This window comes from Chrysemys picta, chromosome 5, assembly GCF_011386835.1.
Source record: "Chrysemys picta bellii isolate R12L10 chromosome 5, ASM1138683v2, whole genome shotgun sequence".
Classification (NCBI taxonomy): domain Eukaryota; kingdom Metazoa; phylum Chordata; order Testudines; family Emydidae; genus Chrysemys; species Chrysemys picta.
Window position 1 is genome coordinate 92,156,352 of NC_088795.1, and position 23,516 is coordinate 92,179,867.

At 40.9% G+C, this 23,516-nt stretch overlaps 1 protein-coding gene across 13 annotated transcripts in view; it reads left to right on the top strand.

Annotated features, from left to right (window-relative positions):
- Positions 1 to 23,516, top strand: part of LNX1 (ligand of numb-protein X 1) — a 312,361-nt gene that overhangs the window by 214,690 nt on the left and 74,155 nt on the right. For 8 of the 13 annotated variants that reach the window (XM_065598040.1, XM_065598039.1, XM_065598034.1 and 5 more), the window contains one exon: positions 7,042 to 7,520. In XM_065598040.1, coding sequence (XP_065454112.1) covers positions 7,129 to 7,520 — 392 coding nt within the window. In that variant the 5' untranslated portion in view covers positions 7,042 to 7,128. Of the gene's footprint in view, positions 1 to 812; positions 1,037 to 7,041; positions 7,521 to 9,828; positions 10,308 to 23,516 lie in introns of those variants that run through there. The other 5 variants (XM_065598038.1, XM_008163742.4, XM_065598041.1 and 2 more) reach the window with 5 other exon arrangements.

Here is a 23,516-nt window from a genome sequence, read left to right on the forward strand (position 1 = left end):
AGGCGAGGGCCAGCCTGTTTCTTTAAAGGAGGCTAGGGTACAGGACTTTGGAATGTAGAGAGAGGCAGATTTCCTTCCTGGTCCCTGATCAGCTGGAAACCAGGGTAGTGGCTGGGGAACACATTTTGCCCTGATGGGTAACTCCCTGGGAAATATGGGCATTTACCAGTTTCAGGCTGTCATAGATGGGGGAGGGAGAGGAAATAAAATTGCTTTTAGCGTTGATGTCCTGGGTATAAAAATGCTGGAATAAAACACTCCCAGTGGAGTTAAATTAATGAGCTGAGTGCATGTGAGAAATCCAGAGGAATAAAACAAATGCAGTTTATTCCAAGCTATTCTATAGCTGCTAAAATACAGAATGGGTTCTTGTTACCACACAGTGTAGGCAGGGGTTCTGTAGCCATCTGTGTTCTGTCACACCAAAGTAACCATGGTCTAAATCAGTGGGAGTTGGGTAAGGGCATCAAGTGATACTGTCAAACCAGCAATTCTACCAAATAAAGAAAATCATCATTTGGTCAGATGGCTGTAAATACGGTCATGTTACTAAAGAGGTTACCTGTTTGGTAAAAGTATTTTAGGGCTATCAACCAAACTACAGAGTAACACAATTTATATTACATAACTATTAATACCATTACACCGTGCAATTTAGTGCATGAATGTTGATGGCATTTATTATGCAATTAGGTGGAGCACATGTTTAGGAAGCAGTTTAGGAGCTAATCATGATTGCTCACATGATCTGGCTTGAACCATATGATGGACTTCCTCTGTATAGATAGAGCATGCATTTGTGAAGCAGTTAGCCTCTGTCTGTTGATTTTGCCACAACTCGTCCTCGTACTTGTAATCTTAACTTTTGGTTTACTCATGGTTCTGTCTGTCAAACATTGATTTTATTGAACCGTATAAGAAATAGGAACTTTGAATTATTTCTTATACCAGTGGTGGAATATTTTCAAATTATTGACCATTTAAATTGTGCAAGCAACAAAACTAAATCTCATCAGAAGTACTACATATTGTCAAGGTAAGTCCATTTATATTTATATTCATCATAGTGTGAGTAACAGCTATAGTAAAAGATGAACTGCAACTTTTATTTTCTCATATTTCTCTTTGTTCTGTACCCCTGTTTCCTCCTTTTCCCCTCCTTCACCCTACATATCTTGTTCAGTTGCTCCTAATATTCTTAAATAATTTATTTTGGGGCTGAAATTTTCCATCCAGGGTCTCAGAAGTTTAATTTTATATTTGTGAAAATGTCAGTAAGATCAGTTCAGGCAGTTTGAGAAGGGTGTGTGCATGCATGAGAAAGAGAATGTTTCCGTATGTTCTGATCAGAAATTTTGTGTACAAAACTCAACAAACCAATTTCTCCAACTTTGTTTATTTTGTACATTTCAATGAGATCCACAGAATAAGCCATGTTCCAAGGAAATTGGTTCAGTGTTATTTAAGTTACTTGCAGGCGCAGTGTAGGTTTTGTTAGGTTTCATAGTTTGATCTAAAGCTTAAAAACTTGCAGGTAGTAACTTGCAATACTATGCTATTAGGGTGTTTTTGCTCAATCTAAAGTGGCTTCGATCACTGGGGGCACTGTGGAGATCCATGTTTATTGATATTCGTGTTTGATTCCTGATGTGGAACAAAAAACAAAATTTCAAACTTCTCCAAGAAAAGGAATGGAGCTCTGGCTTTAGAGCAGTCTGTCTGGTTGATTGCCCTTGAGCCATGGACCCTGTAAGACCTGGGATCCCTACCTCCGAGGCAATCCAACAGGAAGACAGCCAAGGAGCCTGGCAGGCACGCTGCCAGAAAACCAGGCAGGTTTCTGATATATCCCGGCAGTTAGGGTTTCATTGAATTCCTACCAGGGTCACGTCAGAACTTTGTTGAAATTGAAAAATCTGTACTAAATGTTTTGATTTTGATGAATGGGCAAAACTTACAACAAAAATGTGTTGGAATTTTGCTGACCAGCTCTAGTATGAATAGTAGGAATTGTGCTTTAAAGATCTGAATGAGAGAATATTTTATTGGTCTAAAAGTCAGGGTTGAAATACTTTGTTGCCCTGGGAGCAAACGTTCAGATCTAGGGAGGGTTGACTCAGCCCTTCAGCCTATAGGTAGATAAATTGAATTCTATGCAATTTACTGTGTGAATTTTCCAATCAAGAGCTTAAAAATGAAAGCACCCCTCTGCTCTTTGTGGATATTAAAGAGTATGTGGTGCATATTGTAAGAGCAGGGGTCAATGTCTGATGGTTTTCTATCACGGTTGTACAGTATCCCAAATGCCAGTTGGCTGCTTCTATCCATGCCTGAGGTACTGAGGTTGGGTGGCTGAATATGCAAAGTATGTCAATATGAAAGGTGTTGTTTAAATGCAAAGGAGCATTACAGGATACATTACTGTGAAATGCTGAATTAGGATGGCCCCCCACAGGAAACTGCTTCGTTTCATAATGAATGTTGCATAATTAGAGCAATATTAGAATCAATTTAACTAGTGTCAGATAGTTATTCAACCACATGTCCACTAAGTGTGAAATTCTTAGTTGTGGTGTTTTTAAACATAAGTTACAGAATAACAGTTAAGAGGTATGTTTTCCTGTGTACTTTATTAACTTGACCCTCTTTGGACTGACAGTGGGGTTTGAATCCTGGAACTACAGGGCAAAATGCATGAGTCACTACAATTTGAGCTAAATGAGTAACTCTGCATTAGCTGGCAGCTGTAATAAACTTGTACCCTCTTATGGGGACCAGCCACTAGGTAGGGACAAAGATCCACATTCCCCTAGCGTTGGTTGTACTTGTTTAGTCAAGGGCAGCTGGGTTCAAGAGTCATGAAACCAACTGAATCTGAATGATGGACTTTACAAATTCAGCTAGCAATTATTGCCCACCTTTTCTCCTTCATTTAATAGAACAAACATACAAAATACCCAACAGCAGCTACAAAAAATAAAGGAAATTTCCGTTTCAGTGCAATCTAAAAAACCAGCTCAGTATTAAGACTATCTGCAATGACTAAAGTCCGCAAGCTGATGGTTTTCATTCAGCATTTTAGAACCATTCTAAGTTAGCGTGGCTCTTTCAACTTTAATACTAGTGTGGTATAAAGTTGTATAAAACTTTAAAAACAGAATAAGAAAAAAGAATCCCTTTTTCTGCAAAGCTTTCCAGCGTTAATCTCCTGGATGATACTGTCCTATCTTCATCTGCTGTTTATATCATTTTCCTGAGTATCACCTCAGTGTGTCTGATATGTTGTTCCTGTTTATTTACACATGATTTTTCTATGTTGTTTATTATTTATCTCTGCAAAGTTCAGGCTCTGTTATGCTGGGTGCTGTACAGACACACTAAAGGACAACACATGAGCTGCAACATCTACACAGCTATATTTAGCATGCTAGCTGGAGCCCTGCTAGCGCAAATCTGTGTACCTGGGCTGGATGGCTTTCTCCCAGCTGGAATATAGATGTGCCCTCTACAAGCTTAGTCCTGAAAATACTCTCCCATGCAACTAGTCCCGTTAACTAGTTCTGAGAATAAGGTTTTATATGATCAGGCCATTAGGGCTGCTCCCATGTTGAAGACAATGGCAGAATTCCCAGGGGGGAAATCCTAGCCCTTTGAAGTCAACAGGAATTTCCCTATTGACTTCAGTGGGACCAGGACTGCACCCTCATTATCTTCAGTGCTGGAAGATCTGTAAAGTCCTTGAGGAAGAAATCTTGGGCCTGATTATAATCTCACAAATGAGATCAGAACGAAGCCCCCTGTCTTTTAGCATGGTTGTGAAGCATCATCAATGCTTCTTAATCATGTTTATTCATTGCAATTAATGAAAAATCACCCAATTATTGTTTCAGAGTAATTTAGAATATCATTTTTCATTTAAACTTTTTGGTTAATTTTCACACACATTTAAAGAGAAAATCAGTGACACTAGCTTAACATCATGCCAGTAAAAAAGACATGAAGTGAATTATGGAGGTTGTTATGACAACACAGTACTATAAATACAAACTATTGTAAACATCACAGACTAATTCCTTCCTCTCCTGGAGTCTTTTAGACAAATGGTTTCCATACCTGAAATACAAAATAGGTGATAATATAATCTCTTATTAAATGCCAGATTGTGATTGTTTTATCACTGAGCAGACCCAATGATTTAACAGGCCTGCTTGTGTAAATAAGGTGATCACAGTTAAGCCATACAAGTTTAACTCAGTGTTCGGTTTTTTTGCACAGTAGCAAGTACTTTACTTTTGCCATTCAGGTATAATAGCCACACACTTATTAATAATTGTAAACCAGATGAAGGAAAAGTGTACTGCATAACCATGGAAAATACATATGATGGGCCCAGTGAAATCTAGGGATGTGTGGGGGTAAATTAGGACAGATTTTGTCTCACTTTCTCTTTGTTTTAACCATTTCTGTGGTATCCAAATCATTGTCTAATATAGCAAGAGATCAAGTCATTCCAGTCAGCACAATACTGTGTACTGAATCTGCTTACAAAGGGTACGCTAAAGAAATACAGCCAGTAGCATTTCCCCTAAATTTGACACAGGCTATGTAATTTCCATGATATACCACTGCCTACAGTCTCTACCACAGGAGTCTGCCAGTGTATCTTAACACATTGCTGCTTTAGAGGGCTATGTCAACTAGACTTGTTTGCAGTGGGTCTTGTTGATCTTTCTTACTATACCAGGATGTGGCCTTAGGGAAGCAATGTCTCTCTCTCTGTTGTCACTATGAAAATAATCTCAGTCACTTAGAAATATCACACCATTTCCAGCTGAACCTAATATGAACTGGATAACCCTTTTGCATGGGAGAGAAAGAGAGCATGTTCTGGGGATTAGAGTAATAAATTGGGAGTCTGGAGTGCTGAATACTGTTCCTTGCTCTAACCCTTAACTTGCTGTATGCCTTCAAAAAGAGTGCTGGGAAAGTCACAGTGTAAGGCAGGGAGTCTTAAAAAAACCCATCACAAGAGAATGGGACAAGGGTCCCTGCCCAGAGACAGGTGATGGCTGGAGACCTGAGGCCTGATGGGCACTCCTGGGGTGGACTACAGAGTGGTGGAACATACAGGTGCAGTTATCCTGAAACGGAGAAAGTAATGCAGTGTTCAGAATTAAGGCCCCTATTCAGCACATGCTCTTAAGTCCCACTGATTTCAGTGGGACTTAAGAGCATGCCCAAGGGTTGTTTTGAATTGAGGCCTATATGCAGTAGGCCATGGGGAAGTTTCACCGGAGTCTTAGACTGTTACCTCCATGCTCTGTGATGTGATACCTCAGAATATGGAACCCAAAACAGCTTTGACTCTTTTGGAGGGATGATTGAAGGTGGGATAGAGGAGTTTAAAAATGAAAACACAAAATTGAAAGTTACATTTATGTTTTTTCATAATCAGTCCTGCAGCAGCTAGCTAGTTCAGCATTTATGGTAAGTAAAATGTACTCTTGTGTAGAGAGAGAATGTCTATAAAATCTTCATATAATTGGAGAAGTAAAAAATTGAGTTTCACGTTTGTTGGGTTTGGTCAATAAGCAAGAAACCTGATGGTGCTTGGCTGTAAGATATTTATATGTGCATTGCTCTGTAGTATATAGTGTTATACTTCCCTGTGGACCAATATATTACATAATATATAGAGATATACCTATCTCATAGAACTGGAAGGGACCCTGAAAGGTCATGGAGTCCAGCCCCCTGCCTTCACTAGCAGGACCAAATATTGATTTTGCCCCAGATTCCTAAGTGGCCCCCTCAAGGATTGAACTCACAACCCTGGGTTTAGCAGGTTAATGCTCAAACCACTGAGCTACCCTGTTTTGCATTTTTATAAAAGTAAATGTTTAGTTTGTGAAAGAGGCTGGACTGACGGCCCTGAAGACTGAAATTGTCTGGTTTATTCACAGAACAGGTGTAGCATGGGCAGCGGCAGCAGTATGCAGCCCTCCCTCAAACCATTCTAGTAATGTGCCTGAGACAACCATGATTTAAAGGCTTCATCTCTAGGGGTTGGAGGGTAGTTAATTCTTCATGTTCAATCCCTGTTGCCTCTGGGACTGCCAATAGGGTGTCCAGATTTGGTGATGACATGTTTCCACTAGAAACTGGCCTGGACTGACAGTTATTAAATAAAAATACAAAGGACCTATTCTCATCTCATGCTGGTGTAGATCAGAAGTAATTCTTCTGAAGACAGTGGAAGTACACACATGTAAATCCAGTGAAGGCAGATCATAATTTAATCCCTACAAATATTTTCTGCCCCAAAGATCCATCCTTCAGATCTCTATAAGGAGATAGTCTTACTCACTAGTTGTTTGAATTATAATGTTTTATGTCTATTGTTCTTTTCTTCTATAGCTGAAGCAATGTTTAGAAGAAGGGTCATAAACGTTTATTAGTGCAGAAAAGTGCAGCATATGATATGAGCGTAGTGCTAATTCAGAACCTAACTATTTTCCTTTACATCTACTTTACAAGTGGCTTCCCATTCTGTGTTGGACTGGGCAGGGGAGGTAACCCTTATTCTTAATGATATTTCTACATGCAGTGTCACGCTGCTCTGCCTTCACATGGTGCTGCTTTGTCACTGCCAAGTTTTCCTGTAGGGAAAAAATAATCAGCTGACTTGCCTGCTTTAAACTCAGGTACCTTAGAGAAGTTAAAGTGCTCAGACTCTGATTTTATGGGTTTTTTTTAATGTTTTTAAGCCTTAAGTTCTTGCAACCTTCTCCCCTCTCCTCCCTATTTAACCCCCTCACCCCGCAGGAATACCTTTTTTGGAGAGGGGATGGTAAAGAACAGCAAGAAAAAAACATAAGTTATAGGGTTAACTCATTTTCTTATTTTCCTGCCCTAATTGTGCATTCTTTCTGTAAAAATCACTAAAGCATTTTCTTACAAGGCACAGCAAATCCAGATAAATCATAAATGATGTTTAAAAACAGCCACCCCAAAATGTAATTCTGTGGCTTTTTCCTACAGGTTTGCTATCTCGCAGAACTTGTTGATATTCTTCCAAATAGAGAGCAGTTTTTATTTGCTCTGTTTTGCATCACATCAGATCTTATCATGAGTCAAAAAGATTTGTCAGAAGAAGCGGAGGAGAGCCCTCAACCATTATGTATCACCTGTGGCCAACCACATTTACCAGAAGAGAACCACCTGTACAGCTACACAGAAGAAGTGGATGATGATCTAATATGCCACATCTGCCTGCAAGCTTTGATCCAGCCACTGGACACTCCTTGTGGTCACACCTACTGCACAGTCTGCCTTACAAACTTCCTAGTGGAAAAAGACTTCTGCCCTGTGGATCGCAAAATTTTGATTCTACAGTCTTGCAGAAAGTCCAACATACTAGTAAATAAACTCCTGGATAAGCTAATGGTTAGCTGCCCTTTCACAGAACACTGCTCAGAGGTTTTGCAACGTTGTGACCTTGAACAGCATTTCCAAACTGGGTAAGTCCTACCCCCAACTTTTGTTTTTTGCTTGCTTGTTTGTTTGTCTGAGAAGGGAGTGAAAGCATCAGTAACCTGAAAGGAGTCCAACACATGCTGCTTATAATGGACAGTTAATTTAAACACAGATTTCTCAAATTCAGCCCTGATAGAAGCTCATTGTATTCAAAGGAATTAAGTTAGGATTAAATTTGCCCATTCATTTGAGTATATTCTTATTCTCCTCACTACAACAAACAAACTCAAATACACTAAGTTCTTTTGGGCAGTATCCTGGGGCTGATCAAGGAGGATATCTCCATGGTAATTTGTACAGTAAACATGTGTATTTAATAATCCAAAATGATCTTTGAGTTATTGGGAGTAGGATATCTTAAATATTTTGTAGTTGCTATAAGGGGGGTATAAATTGCCTTCTCTTTCTTTAAAAGTTACCTATATGTGAAACTGAGAAGAACTTATCAAGTAAGATGTTCAAAAGCACTTCAGGCCCAATTTCAGAAATGACTTAAACACTTAGAAGCCTAAATCCCATTGAAAGTCAGTGGCACTTAGGCTCCTAAATCACTTTTGAAAATGATACTTAAGCTCCTAAATTATGTAGGTGTTTTTGAGCCCTTTACCTGTGACCTTCAATGATGCTATCCTGCTCTACACCACCCACGGATCTGGCCAACTTTGTATTGTCAAAACTGAAAGACATTTTAAAATGTGGGCCCCCAACATGCATGTGCTTGTTCCTTGGTGTTTATGCAACCATAATTTGTGGCTACATATTGGTCATATGTAGTTCTGAAATTAGATTTCATTGCTCACTGTGATGGTATTTGAAAACTCATGATTTAATCACCTCCTTTTTTTAATTTCCTGGTTCTGATTGTTTTTTTGATCAGCTGTGGTGTGTTCTATGTTGTTTTTAGCTTTCTCTCTTTCAAAGGGGATGAGTTAGCAATGTCACTTTAAAGTTTTAACCTTTGGCCAATACTCTTATCTGAGGCATGAAAAAAGTATTAATAGTGATAGTAGTGAACTAACCATAGTGCTTTGGCTGTATAATACTATTGTGCAACTTTGCTGCTCCTCTACAGTAAGTGTATTTGATTCAAGACTCTGTTAGTTGGAAGACTCTAGTTCCACCAGCCTCTCTCTTCTCCACAATTCATACAATTTGTGTATGTCTTTTGGATACCCTTCAATTAGATCTCAGTAGAACTGCTGATTGTATAACTATTGTAGGCTTCTCTCTGTGGATGGCACTTGGGTGATCTACAGTTTTTGAAGGACAAACCCACTGCACTTTCCATGAGGTCATGAGGCAACCCACACAAGCAAACCCCTCCCCAAAGTAAGAGTTAAGAGGAAACTTCATGAGTACCAGCTGGCCGAGTTTCCTTGCCCCTATACCAGAATGACCTACTTAGGAGACTTTCAAACCCTATATTTGTAGATAAAGAGTATTAATTGTTTTGATGCAACCATTTGGTAATTATCACTACCACTCTTTGTTGCTTGTGACTACTTTAGCCCAGTGAGGTGCAGAAACCCCACTTGCAGTCTGAATTCCAGTCCATAATAGTACAGGAGACAAGAAGGGCTGCATGTGCTTCAAGCAAGGAATCTGTCTCATCTAGGCAAAACACAGATTGAAATGACAGTGTTCTGTTTAGCACTGGCAAATCAATATGGGAGGGAGAAGGTGTATGATTCTGCTAATAAAGTAGTCTGATGCTTGTGGAGGGAGCAACTCAAACCCAGACTGAAACCTCTGCTAAATGTGACTGTTGTTCTCAGTGAATAAATCAAAGTGGATTCTATTAGAGTCATCAGTGTAGCCAGCTATTGACAGATTCTTTTATAAATCTGTCTCTGGCCTGTTCTTTTTCTCAGAGAGAAAATGAAAGCTCCCTCCTTTTCACAGATGAGATAATTGATAGGACAAGGTGAGTTTCTTGCATATTTATGCTTGTGCTTAATAAGAGAACTTTAATTGCTTATAACTGGAATCGGCACAAACATGCATTAAAAACATTCTCATTTAAAATTAGTTCTTTGTATTATTTAAAAAAGACAGAGAAGATGTGTCCTGGGTTCATATTTAAATTACCTTTGCACAAAAACATCTAGCTGAATACTGAGAATTTAGATTGGTTATTGATTCCAGTTCAATCAGTTAAGCTCCTTTGTGGTATTTTACTTTAAAAAGGTGTGGTCATCCTACATTGCTTGCTTTGGAGCTGCGGGGGAGGGAGGTTCATTTGCCATGTTGAGACTACTACACCCTTCTCTGATGCAGTTTAGCTCATAACCCATCTGCTTCTGGCCAGTGATGTAAATGTACCAGCTGCTTCTGAAGAACCACTCTGAATACTGCAGGAGGCAGGTCTCTTTCCTGTGCATCAGCCTGCTCTGCAGCATAAGTCACTATCTCGCCAACCATGCTGTGCTGTCCCTAAACCCTCACATCTACCCATCTGAGAATCAGATCAAGTAATCCTCTTACAGGTCAATGATTTTTCAGCATAGCTTCGTTTAAGGGATTTAAACTTGATTCATAATGTGCTACCAATTGCGTTGAAATGGAAAGGCTCGTTTAGAAAGGGTTTGGCTGACAAGCTTGAAGTTCTGTGTCCCATCAGCAGGCAGAGAAAAAGTGGGAAGGAGGAAACCTAGCAGCAGTGCCAGCCCTACGCTGAAAATGAAGGCTCTTCTGTTACTGGTCCTACCTTGGCTAAGTCCTGCAAACTACATAGACAATGTGGGCAATCTGCACTTCCTGTACTCAGAGCTGTGAGTACTCACAGTCGTGCTGTTGTTGTGGTCTCTGTGTGTGTCTATGTATTGTCTTTTTAATGGAGAAATTTTTGGTATGCAATACGTGTGTGTGTGTGTGTGTGTGTAAACTACAAAGCATCTTGCCAAGGGCTTAAAACAATGCCACACACAGCCTGCATCTGATTGGAAGGACTAATAATAGCAATACTTCTCTAGTGCTTTCCACTTTTGAAATATGGAAGCAGCTGAGACAAGCTGAATGAAGCAGTCTTTCTGTCTCCTTGTCAACTTTGCTTTTCTGGGCTGGTGTTTCTGATTGTTGTTTTTGTTTTTTTGCCCCTTTGTGTCTCCTTTTCTGTCCATAAATAGACTCAAACAGAAGATGAGAGTAGAGCATGGGATCATAGATACAAACCCTTTGTAAATCACTCTGTGTGCATATGTGTTCTCTGTGTAAATCTGCACACCTTTGGTAAAACACCCCATCACTGAAAACGCTTTCCCATACATAATTCACTTATGAGAGGAAAGAAATCCCCCATGTTTATGGTTTTTGCCTATACCAGAATGTTGTTTTCTCTCTAATATTGCCTATTTTAAATGTAATGATCCACATTTACATCATCTGGTGTGTTAAAAACATAACTGACCTTGCCAAAGCTTACAATAAATACTCTGTCACTTCATGCGTGGTCAATAAATGATGCTAGTTTAATTAAAGCTTAGATGCAATGGTAATAGGTGCTGTTTAAATGCAGATAAATATAGTAATGCATTATAAGAATATTAGCAAATATGGTCTGAAGTAAAATAGGTTTTATTAATTTCAACATGTTGCTTGAGATGAATGAATGAAGTGGCTTATTTTGCTAAAGAATTATAAGGTAACTACCCTTTGAAGGGGAGTTGATAAGAACAGTTTTAATTCACAGGATATGTTTGTGGTTGTGTTGTCTCTGCTCTCATACCAAACTCATAGCGTTTGAGATAACAAAAAGTCCCCTTTTGAAATTCTTGTTTGATGTGCATGACAGCAATTAATAATTCAGTAATTCTTTACGGTGCTACTCAGGATTTCTATCTGCCATACAGTCTTTTTTAAATATTAAAAAGAATGTGGCTTAGACAACCATAGCCAAAACGCTAAATTAAAATCAGGGTTGTGCTAAGAATGTTCATTTACAAAAATAAATCACTTAAGCAAAGCAAGCTACAGAAAATCAAGCAGAAACTGGAGCAGATGAACATTTATAATGGAAACAATGGCATCTGGGGCATCCAGTTTCCAGGAAAGCAAACTGATGAGATTAATCGGAGCTTGTGTACACGTAGGTACACACACACACACACACACACGCTCACCCCTGTTGCTTTTCCTTGGGGAATTATGGTTTGTAGGCTTTACAGGGATAAAGGGCTACTATATACAGTAATTATTCATCTCCAATTTACATTAACCTTCCAGCCCACAAAAATGTTAGTCACCCTATTAGCTGTTCTCTTAGAGACGCACGTTCTTTGCCCAATGGCTCTGGAGTTGGACGTGCATCTCCAGTTATGAGTAATGGGAGATGCTCATCTATTCCCCTGGGAACTGGACTGAAACACAACCCAGCCACAAAAGAGTAGTTTAAATCACTGAGAATAGGGTATGGATTCTGTGACTGGAGACTATTTCTTTAACATACAGGAGCATTGGTCGGTATCTTCTCTCTTTGACATAATTCAAAAGGACATTGGGCAGTTTGTGCTAGTTTTAGAATTGGCTGCTGTAATTTTTCCTCTTTGTTTTTCTGTGTTGGCTACTGATGGATACTGCACAGTCAGTGACATACTCTGTTAACATATGGGTTGGATTCGAGGCCCACTGTAACATCAGTAGTTGAAAGAGCAAAATGCTGTTTTCAGTCCTGTTTAATCAGATTGCATGAATTTTTTAAGCCTGCTGTTTGCTTTTAGGGTTACTTGGACACATTGTCCAGTGTGTGTTTCTGTATTCTTAAAGATTTGTCTGTTTGACAAATTCAGTATCAGTACCTTAGACAGTCTACAGGCTGTGTGGGCAAGTTTTTAACCCCCTGCCCTTTAGTGATCTAGACTGGAGGCAGGCAACATTTTAAATCCCTGACACAGGCAACAGAAAAAGTTAGTCCATCGCTGCATGCAACAGATCAATTTGTGGGTGTCACTGGAAATTAGATTGCAATAAGTGGAAATATTATTTACCACCACCTACACTTTTGGCTGCAGGCCAATGTAAGTATTGAACTTGGTCGGAACTCACTTTATTGGCATGCACCAAAAAGGCATCATCTGAGGGGACAGGATGGGACAGGAGTGGCTGCCAAGGGAAGAAACTGGTGCACTCTGAGCATGCATTGCTATTGGTGTGAGGCTAGATGAATGTCCACATTAGACAAGAGCTAGGGAATGAAGCTGTCAGGAGACTCCCTCTTCCTCCCTGTCTCTTCTTTTCTATATCTCTCTGTACTACCATAACTTACTAGGTACTAAACTTCAAGAAAGCCAGGAAAGGGGCATTGAAGGTAGGAATGCCAGGTTTTGTTCTACACAACAGCAGAATGGATGATTTTTTGGGGGTGGGGATCATGATACAGGCCTGAGTCTCTTCTGGCCTCTAGAGAGACATGTTCTTGAGCTAGGGAGAGGGATTGGCTGTCCTCTTTCAGCAGAGTAGAGGAGGAGCAAAGATTGGGAGAAGGCTATTGTAGAGCACAGAGCAGAGGAGCCTCAGAACTCTCCTTTCTGGGATAGTTGAGGGAGGGGATATTGGTGAGAGGAGTATCAAAGGGGCTTAGGGCTCTTCATCTGGGACCATGTAGGTGGGAAGATAATGGTGCAGGTGTTGGGGAGGGGGGGGGTGTCCCTGATACCCCGGAGAAGCATCCTCTCTGGGATTTTGTCATTTTTAGCTCTCTACTTGTTTGCAGTTTGTTCAAATTAGGAAAAAAATATTTGGTAGTTACAGGTATTCTCAGTGAGCAAATGTCAATTTCCTATTAAAGTCACCACCACTGAAACCACTTCCCCAGGGAGGATGTCCCCTCCCCTTAGGACACATAATACATATTGCTCTCATTTTCTTCCAGAATATTTGACAGATGTTCAATATTATTGGGATTTATTATTAGATCAGATTGCTCCATCCTGCAAAGAAGCCCTTGGAATAGTGCTAGAAGGGCAAGCCATGAAGTTTCCTTGCCAAGTCTCCTTTCCGTTGTTCAGAGGAGGGGAGCTTGTTCATCCCAGCAGTGTGGGTAAGGTGTTCAGACACACAACCCCTGACATCCATGCAGAGGGAGCCATAGGAGACCCAGGCAAGCTGCATTGTTTTGCGGATTCACTCCCTCTCCTCTACTTCCTGGCAAAGCAACTTAATTGATAACTTTTTTGTACTTAGATAAAACATAGTAGCACTGTTTAAAAATAAATGGGTCCAAGAAGTTCTTATGAATGAGGATAGGGTGACCAGACAGCCAAGTGTGAAAAATCAGGACAGGGGTGGGGGCTAATAGGAGCCTATATAAGAAAAAGACCCAAAAATCGGGACTGTCCCTATAAAATCGAGACATCTGGTCCCCCTAAATGAGGATGGATTTCTTATTAATTTGGAAACAAAACATGTGGACATCAATGTAAATCATGTATTAACATGAAGCCATTTTACAAGAGCATTCCTTAAGTAAAAGTCATAAACTACTTGTGGAGTCAATGTAAAGGCATCAAAAAATCTGGCCCTAACTAAACCTGCTAGAAATAAAATGACAAGGGGAAGGATGCTGGTCCAGTTGGTGGGAATTACTCGACTTTTACCTCTGAGGAACTGCTTTCAGCCATGCAAAGAATTTGTTGGTTGGTTTTAGCCTAACTTGACCATTTAATTCGGCTGGTTTGGCAGTCTGTGTGTTCAGTAGAGATCCAAGACTGGAATAACACTTGTCAGGATTGAGTGCTGTGTGGTAAAGTTTACACAGCACCTGGTTTTAGCCAATGCCATTAATTGACCAACTTCAGAGCACCATTGAATTTGAGCCCAAATATTCTTTAAATCTTAAAACTTCAGTTTTATAGCTGAAGTCGTGGTTTTTTACCTGTTTCTTGTGTAGTGCTGAAAGTTAATTTACCTTTTTGCCTTTGCATTAGAAAGTCAAGAATAACCTCACCAAATTAACTGGATTGGGTTTCCCATTTCATTTTTTTAGGATAACTGTTTTCTTAACATTTAAAACAACACTCTGAGCTTTGTGGGGTCTCCATTAAAATTAGTCCTTCAAAAGTTTCTCTTTCATCAAATTAAAAAACAAACACAGCTGTCTTCTAGTTTCCTTGGATACATTTCATGTATTGTAAGCACAGTTTGGATCAAGCTATTAGGAGAAGGAGGACTTCCTTGCATAGTGAGAGATGATGGTTAAAAATCATTGCATATTTGATTTTCACATTTTCAATAAAGATCTTGTATTTGTGCATGCACAACTTGCCAATGCAATGGATAGGCTCTGATCCTACACATGTGGGCAACTTTACACCTATGAGTAACCCCAACATGAGTGAACTTACTCTTGATCCTAAAGGTTTGCAGGCTCGAGGCCTAATTATTGCACTGGTTAATTTCTGCATTGTACAGTTTCAGTGTAAGTATTTGTAGGATTGGCGCTTTGGGGCTTCGTTCTGCAAGATGCAGGGTACTCTGGCCCCGATTCAGCACAGCACATAACCACACACTTAACTTGAAGAACGTGAGTACCCCCATTGAGTTGGAACTACTCACATGCTTAAATATAAGCGCACATGTGCTTTATAGGATGGAGCCAACACAAATCCCATTCGCACATGGGTGCTAGTGCATCAAAAAATTGTGAATGCCACTGACTGTGGACACATAAATGGCCAGGTTGAGGAAAATTTGTCCCAGAATTAAGATTTTTGTTTTTTTAAGGAACAGAAATGTAATGCAGGCAGAGGTTCACAAGAAAATCATTCTTGAGCAAAAACTATGAGAACCTTTAAATTGAATTAGTAACCCAAAACAAATTCAAATAACCCTATTTCCAGTGTACTAGAATTGGATGGATCACAAGAAAAACAAAACTGAGGAGCAATAAAGAGGAAATAGCTAAGTTTTTGGACTGTGTTTGTTAGCCTCAGATGTATCCTACCGCCTTGCAAAAGGGGCTGTGCTGGAAAGTTGGTGACTTTGGTAAAAAAGCTCTCCAGTCTGTTTGGTCCTGTAGACTTCCTGTCTCTGATATCTTCTTTGGGCCTCCCCTGATCTGGATATTATCTTCTGGCTCTAAGCCTTACACTTAGTATGAGCAGCTACTGCAGGATGGTTGAGTAACAGGGTCTGGAAATTTTCAGCCTCCCTTTTTATTTCTCCCCAACCCCTTCACTAGAGCTGCACATCTTCCCATTAGTTATTGTTCCCCAAACTCCTGGGATCTCTTACAGTTTCCAGCAGCTGTTGTTGTCCCCCAGCTTGAGGGTGATGACCCCAACCTGGTGTCTGGCCCTACTCTCACTCTCCCTTTCATTCACCGCGGTGTGTCTTTCCAGTCCCGGTCTCTGCTTAGTCTTTTGGCCTCGAGATGAAAACCTTGTCTTTGTTTCTGGGACCTTGAAGTGAAAAAATTTTAAGTTATATCTGTTCTGTCCCCTTAACTTGATTTACCCACTCCTCCCTTGTGACTTACTCTTCCATCTCTACCAACGCCATTCTTCAATTGCTTTTCTTTTTTCTTGGACTTGCTCCTTTCCTCTCATCAGCAGCTCTCTCCTGCTGAGGGTGGAGACCAGCAAGGACAGATGCAAAAGTACAAAGAGGCTGGACTGTGCAACCCTCACACACATTGGTAAGCATTTATTCACACAAGGAACCATTGAAACCACTGGTGCTACTTGCATGGAATAAAATGCTCACCAGCCCAAATAAAGGTTGCAAAATCTGATCCAAAATATTCAAAATGCTGTAACTTTATTTAATTGGCCTTAAAAAGATTAACATGTCAGAGCAATGGGTCAGAACTGGTGCAGCCATGCAGTTAGTTCTATTATTGCATCCTCCTCTTCTCCATGCAGTGGTACTAATACTACTGAGCATCTAACGTATGCAAGACCTAAACAGGCTGGCAGACCCATCCATGCTGCATCCGTGGGAAATCACAACAATCATAACATTGTGCTGTGAGAAAACTGCCATTTAGGACACAAACTGTGCTCTTAAATTGTACCTGGCTTAGACACCTGAGTTCCAATCACCTTAGAAAGTCCTCAGAAAGACAGACAGTGCATATGTGGATCCAGCTTCTAACAACATATCTTGTTGTATAGTTGCCTTATTAAGAGAAAAGATATAATATTTGTGGGGTTGAGTGAGCAGACCCCAAACTCTGTGTTGCCAACTTTAGTGATATTTGATGCTTGACTTAAAGCCCAATTTCTGGACTAAATTGATTATGGCTGGGTTGATTTAGCTGGGTTGAAAGCCCTGGCTGGGATGATTTAGCTGGGAATTGGTCCTGCTTTGAGCAGGGGGTTGGACTAGATGACCTCTTGAGGTCCCTTCCAACTCTGATATTCTATGATTCTATGGGAGAATCTCTCACTTTTTTTCTTTTTCTTTTTTAAAAGTAAATTTCTGTTCTTCATGATTACAGGAAAAAGTTTGAGAATGTGACCGCAGAGCACCATGAAGGCTCAAAAAGCATAAGGAAAATGAAAAGAATCCTGATTTATTTTTTGTAATGGTTTTTAAGCCAATCTCATGGTTTGGAGGCACAGGGGCTAACTCACGATTTTTGAACATGTGGGGTCAGCAGTGCTGCGCCACTAACTCACCAAGACACATTGTTACAGACCATGCTGCAGGGTAGGAGGCAGAGCCGAAAGGAGTGGCATCCACTTGACACTGCCTTTTATAGGCAGCAGCAAGCCAGTCCCAGTGACTGACCAATGGCAGTCGTCCTACCAGGAAGGGAGTGCTCTCCGTTGATGGGTGGTGTGATGCCACCCAGTCATTAGGCTGCTCTTCAGGCCCTCCCCTGACAGTCCAACACTGGCTCATATTGCCGGTGCCACTTGCTGCATCTATACCCCTCTATGTCCTTCTAAACATGTGACTATACAATGCTTTGAAAATATAGAGTGCTATATAATGACTAAATATTGTTAGTAACACAGGTAAGGGCCATTTAAAAAAACCAATGCATTGGGTTACATTTATTTCTAGGGTATATTGCTGTTAACTTCGGTGAGGTTACACTATGGACAACACTACTTATCCTTTATAGATTCCTGTAGATCTCTACCAGGGAATTTTGCATAGGAGACAGGCTGTTGTATCTGGAATAGTTTAGAAGAAAATTATCAAACCACATTCTACCATCTGGTGCCTGTGTGAAACTCCCTTTTACCACATTGGTAGCTGCAGACTACCATCTGGAGGCAGAACCTGATCTGCGATGATGCTGTGTATATTTTCTCTTGACAGTTTCAGAAAAGGCTGATGTTAGGTTATGTAAAGTAGTATACTCAACACCTGTAGCACCCCCTTTTGTCAGGTTTGATGCTGCAAGGGCCCCTTGTCTCCGGCACCTCCTGCAGGCTGCCTCTCACCAGGTGTTCCATATCTCTGCCCTCTGGCCAAGTCACATAAAAATCCATTCCCTTCCAGGATAACAAGAAGGTCTAATATGAAAATTCACAAAATGTCCCAACATAAGAGCCTTCAGCCCCCCACTATTGGCAGATTCCATGGCCTGCCCTTTGGGATAAGTCTTCAGCCCCACCCTGGGCTCAATATTCCTTACATTGGGCTTGCACACCTCTTCTCCAGGGCTGGTAGAGGAACCCTGGCCCATTCTCTACTCTGGGTTCCAGTCCAGGGACCCTGTATTAAACAGCTAGGCCTGCTGCTTCAGGTGTGCTTCTGTTCCCTGAGCTGCTTCCTACCCCAAGCCCTCTTGTGCAGCTTTCCTGCAACCTGTGCTTAATACAACCTCCATTTGGTTCTCAGGCCTCTGCCTTCCCCCTAGATCCTCCTAGTTTCTTCTTTCTCTGCTAAACTCGCTCCTCTTGGGTTGAGCTACTCTCCGTGGGTTTCTCTTTCCAGGAGAGTCTAGTCTCTCCACTATTGAGTTCCCTCAGCTTCCTTATAAGGCCCAGATACCTAATGATCCTTACCTAGCTCGCCCTCAGCCTCTCCCCACCCAGGCCAGGAGGCACTAGGGTGACCAGATAGCAAGTGTAAAAAATCAGGACAGGGGGTGGGGGTAATAGGTGCTTATATAAGAAAAAGCTCCCAAAATCAGGACTGTTCCTGTAAATTCAGGACATCTGGTCACCCTAGGAGGCACTCAATCAGTCACAGGTGCACTAATTGGCTCTTACCCCCTGGGATGCCCCCTCCCAGACGACATCAATTAGGGTAAATACTTCTGTAGCCAAAAGTAAAACCTGCGCTAGTTGCTAAAGTTAAACCACACCAAGCTGAAAAGGTAATGCCATAATTGCAGTTGGCACAAAGCTCTCTTTTCATGAATTAGTTATGCCTCAGTTATGTTGGATTTTTGTGTAAGTTGCCCGAAAAGACTGCATTGCACGCCCCTCTTATATAAGCTGTGCACAAACGAAACCTAGGTTCCGCCTCTCAGAGGCTAGTTCTCAACAGGTGACCTGCTCAGGAGATGATGGGAGGGGACTGGAGACAGAGATTGAGCATTGAAATGGGTCAGAAAATGAAGGGGAAAAGGTGCAGGCTGGGTATTGCCAAGCAAGAGAAACTGATTCATAATGAGGGCTGCCCAGAAAAAAACTGAAAAAGCTGAGTGGTCCTACTCGCCAACCCCTAAAATTGGCCCTGTTCATTACCCTAGCTTTCCTTGCACTAATTTGGATTGATACGGTACATAGGCAGGCCTAACTTGTGCAGCCTTGCTTTACTACAATTAACCCAGTTTATCACTGACCTTGGCAGCATGACAAGGATGATATTTCAATCTCAAGATCTTTCTTTGATGAATTGGGCAGAATTCTGCTATCCTGCAACACCAGGGATCAACATTCTGTCCCCCATATTTATGTGCTCAATATAAGGTAAATCCTACTCAATAAATATTTATGGTCCCCTACAGGTATGTCCCTCTTACCGTAGTGAAACAGAGTGGGGAGGGATGGACTTGTGGTGGGTGTGTGTGTGTGTGTGTTGGGATACCCATGACCTTTTTGTAGAATCTGCCTTCAGGCTTGTAGCGCAGCAGAGCAGCTGGTTGTGTTTAGTGACCTTCTCTGTGAGTAGTTCTATCTTTCAGGGTTTAGAATTGATTTTCGGCATCTTGACGTGTGACTGAGTATTCAAACTGTTCCCCTTGAGCTACAGGCTGACTGTATGTGCAAAGACACCAACAGCACCAGATACAGAGGCAGAGACTTTATACCAACATAAGTAGCAACATCAAGATAATAAAGTAGAAAGTATGTTTGGGGTTCATTAGGGATTCATTTTTGTAAATGAGGCATAATTTGGCCCCTTCTGCTGAATCAGTGCTATGGTGGAAATATTCTGTATCACTAGGTTTGCCAGAATTCAGTTTTTTTTTAATAATTTTGATGGATAATATTGCTGTTTATTTTAAAGTATTTTAGATTTTGATCAATTTAAATGTTCACAGTAGAGAGAAATTATGGGGCAGCCAACGTCTCGACAATATACAAAGTAAATATCCTTAAATCAAACTCTAATAAGGGTCCAAACAGCATTTTTCTTACTTTACCTATCTGTAAATTTCGATTGTTATCGATGGAAATATTTTTTTGACAGTTTGTATGTGTATGGTGAAATTGACACTTACTGATAAAAATCTAATCCTTCCAAGCCTACGTATTAGTAAAGAAGGTGTAATATGGTGATTCATGTATTTTAATCACAAAAGGATTTGAGTCCTGTAGCTGCATTTTGTTCTAGATGATAGATCAAAGAATATGAAATCAGTTTTTTGAATCACTGAGCCAAATTCGTCCCTGCACCTCGGTGGAGTTACATCAAGGATGAATTTGGCTTATCAGAGAATTTGCTTTTCATAGAATGAATTTGCTTTTCATAGACATGTAGGGCTGGAAAGGACCTCAGTAGGTAATCTAGTCCAGCCCCCTGCTCTGCGACTACACCTAGAATGTACTGTCTGACTCACTAACTGTTTTGACAACTGATGCAAAATGTAGAATAAAACACATTCTGGAACATCCTGCTGGAATGGCTTGGGATTAAAAACTTCTACTATACAGAAGGAGCATCATTAAGATACCATAAACTCATCTGTTATAACCCATCATCCTATGACAAAGTGTATGGAACCCACTGTAGCTAAGTGAGATTTAAGGGCCTTGTTATCCAAATATTTATCTTTCTCTATGTTGCATAGAGTTGGGTTTTTGGATTATTTTTGTAATACCTTAAACCTCACTGACATTATGTCCTGCCTTCCCCAAGATTGTAGGCAGTTAGGCACTTTAGCTATCATCAGGCAGAGTATTGCCTTTAACCACTGTAGCCAGGAGGCATATGTTCTCTCCTTCCTGTGCCAAGCCCAAGCCATTGGGCTTGATATGAGGGAGGTCTGTGGGGTCAAGGTGGGAGAGGAGGAAATCAGTCCTTTCCCCCCCCCCCCCCCAGGTTCTAGAGAAGCAGTGGTGTTGCTGCATGACTGCCACTGCTGTCAGAACACAGAAGTAGCATTCCCAGTCAGAGTAGAATCAAAGAATATCAGAGTTGGAAGGGACCTCAAGAGGTCATCTAGTCCAACCCCCTGCTCAAAGCAGGACAATCCCAAGACAGATTTTTGCCCCAGATCCCTAAATGGTCCCCTGAAAGATTGAACTCTCAACCCTGGGTTTAGCAAGCCAATGCGCAAACCACTGAGCTATCTCTCCCCCCTGTAAGTAAGTAGTCTTTGTCCATCGGGTGCAATGGCCAGTGGATCCATGCACTATCCTGTTCCCACCCTGCCTTGGTCCACTTCCCAGTATGTCTTATGACTTACTGTATACAAGTATCTGAAAGGCCATCCTGTTGCACGAGTGTGGCAGGTGGGCCAAGTAATCCACCATCTGTGCAGTCTCCCTCATGCAAGCAACAATTTTATTGATTGTAAACTAGCTGTAGCGCAAGAGTGGTGATATCACAGTGGTCTAGGATTCTTGGCATGGCATAGAGACGTCTTACTGTAGCTGTACAGCACGAGTGTAATTTGTGAAGTCAAAACGGCTAGGAACTCAAAAATTGGATGGTGACAGACCGCAAAACCTGGTGGTGATTCAACCTGGTGATACTCTGAACAAAAAGAGCTCTCTCAACCATGCTTGTAGCTGTTTCCATCGCTTCACATTATTTTAACCACTTAGTTAATGTCCCAAGGGGAGTGGTGGAGGCTTCCTCACTTGGGACTTTTTAAACTAGGCTATACAAAATGCTACAAACTGTACCATATTGAACAATCTTGTATGGAAGGGAGATAGCCTGGATGATCCAATAGGTCTTTTTCATTTGTAACTTCTGTAATTCACCGCTGGCCCACTGAAGGCAATGAGTACACTGTGCTCCTATTAGGTGGTGGTGAATGTTTGAGCTGAAACTTATGAGTAAGAAGTAAGATTGTTCTGCTTAATATTCTTAATAGATGCCAGAGCTCTTAGCGATGAGTTAAATTACATGCAGAAAAGCACACATACTGTGTACAGCACGTGTTGTAATGCAGCAGTTCACAGAACTGGTTCTGCAGTAGCATACTGTGAAACAGGAATCTCAAGAGGTAGTTGTGACTTGCATTGGCCAACACCCAAGAAGGGATCACCAGTAATGTTGGTTTAAACTCTTGGCAGGTATCTCACTTGTATACTAATATCCAATTAATAGTTACAACAACAACCATTAAGATTGCACTACTAGAGTGCATGAAAAAGAGAGAGAGTACAATTATCTTCCCCATGGATGGCATGAGTGCAGTGTTAATTATCTTGCTATTGGCACTACTGTGGTTATTTTATCATTGGAATCCATTTGGCGAGGGAGGGAGATTGGACGTGCAATCCACTTTACATTTAATTGTTTGCATAAATACATGGGGGTGATTGTATTAATATGTGTAGCTGGTTCAAATTAGGAGGGGCCATTCTGGGTGCCCCAGGATTGCCGGTACACAACAGCTTTCTGGCCATGCCCTCTTCATGAAGGGCTATAGGAGATGGCTATGCCAGCTCTACACCACCTGGTGACCCTCTGTTCTGCTGGTTTTTCAGCTACTATGCATTGTCATGAGCCAAAGATCTGTCCCTAGGAATCTATATGTATTTCCTTTGGTGCTGTGTTTTAATTGTCTGCAGTCCCCCATTTGATGTAGACTATATGTACATTTTACTTGATCATTTCCAGGGGCTTTGAGTGCACATAGTTTCTAAGGGAGATTTTCTGCTTCCAATTTCTCCCCGTAGAAGAGATTTAATTCCAGTGCATTCTTATTTTATTCTTCCAAGTCATGAGCATAATGAGATCGGACAGTAATGGTTGCTGCATTTCACATTTTTGTGCTGTGTCCCCAGTGGTCTAAGCCTCTGTAGGTTTGAAGGCACTTACAGTCATAGTCTTTGAATTCAGAATAAATCAGATGAGAACAGAGCTAAACAGGACAGAACATTTAATAAGATATATAGCGCCCATCTAAACATGCATTTAATACGTAGCACTGACAGAGCAAATAAATGTAAATCCTCATGGATCTGGCTTTTTCAGACTTTAAGTCTGACTAATAGTAATGTGACCTGAATGAAGAAAGGAAGTTTGTAAAGGGAGGTTTAGACCAAATGACTTTTTTGTACAGATGATGAACCATAATCCATACTAGACACTTTTGGAAAGCTTCCCCCGCCTCCTCCCCTCCCCCAGACAATGTCCTGTCTGTCAGCTAACACTGCTTTTCATCCCTTGTGCTTATTTTGCAGCAGTATTATGGAGTGCTTGTCCTAGCAGCTATTAAAAAAATGCTTTTTAAAGATTTGTGATAGTCTCTTTGCTTGTTGTTAAAGTCAACTAATGGTTATGCAAATTTTGTTCTATACTTGATGTCACCTCAGTTATTTCAAATTCCCAATAAATACACACAATTAAAAAAAATCCTAGCATGATTCTGGGCCCAGTGGTGCTTTCAAGCACCA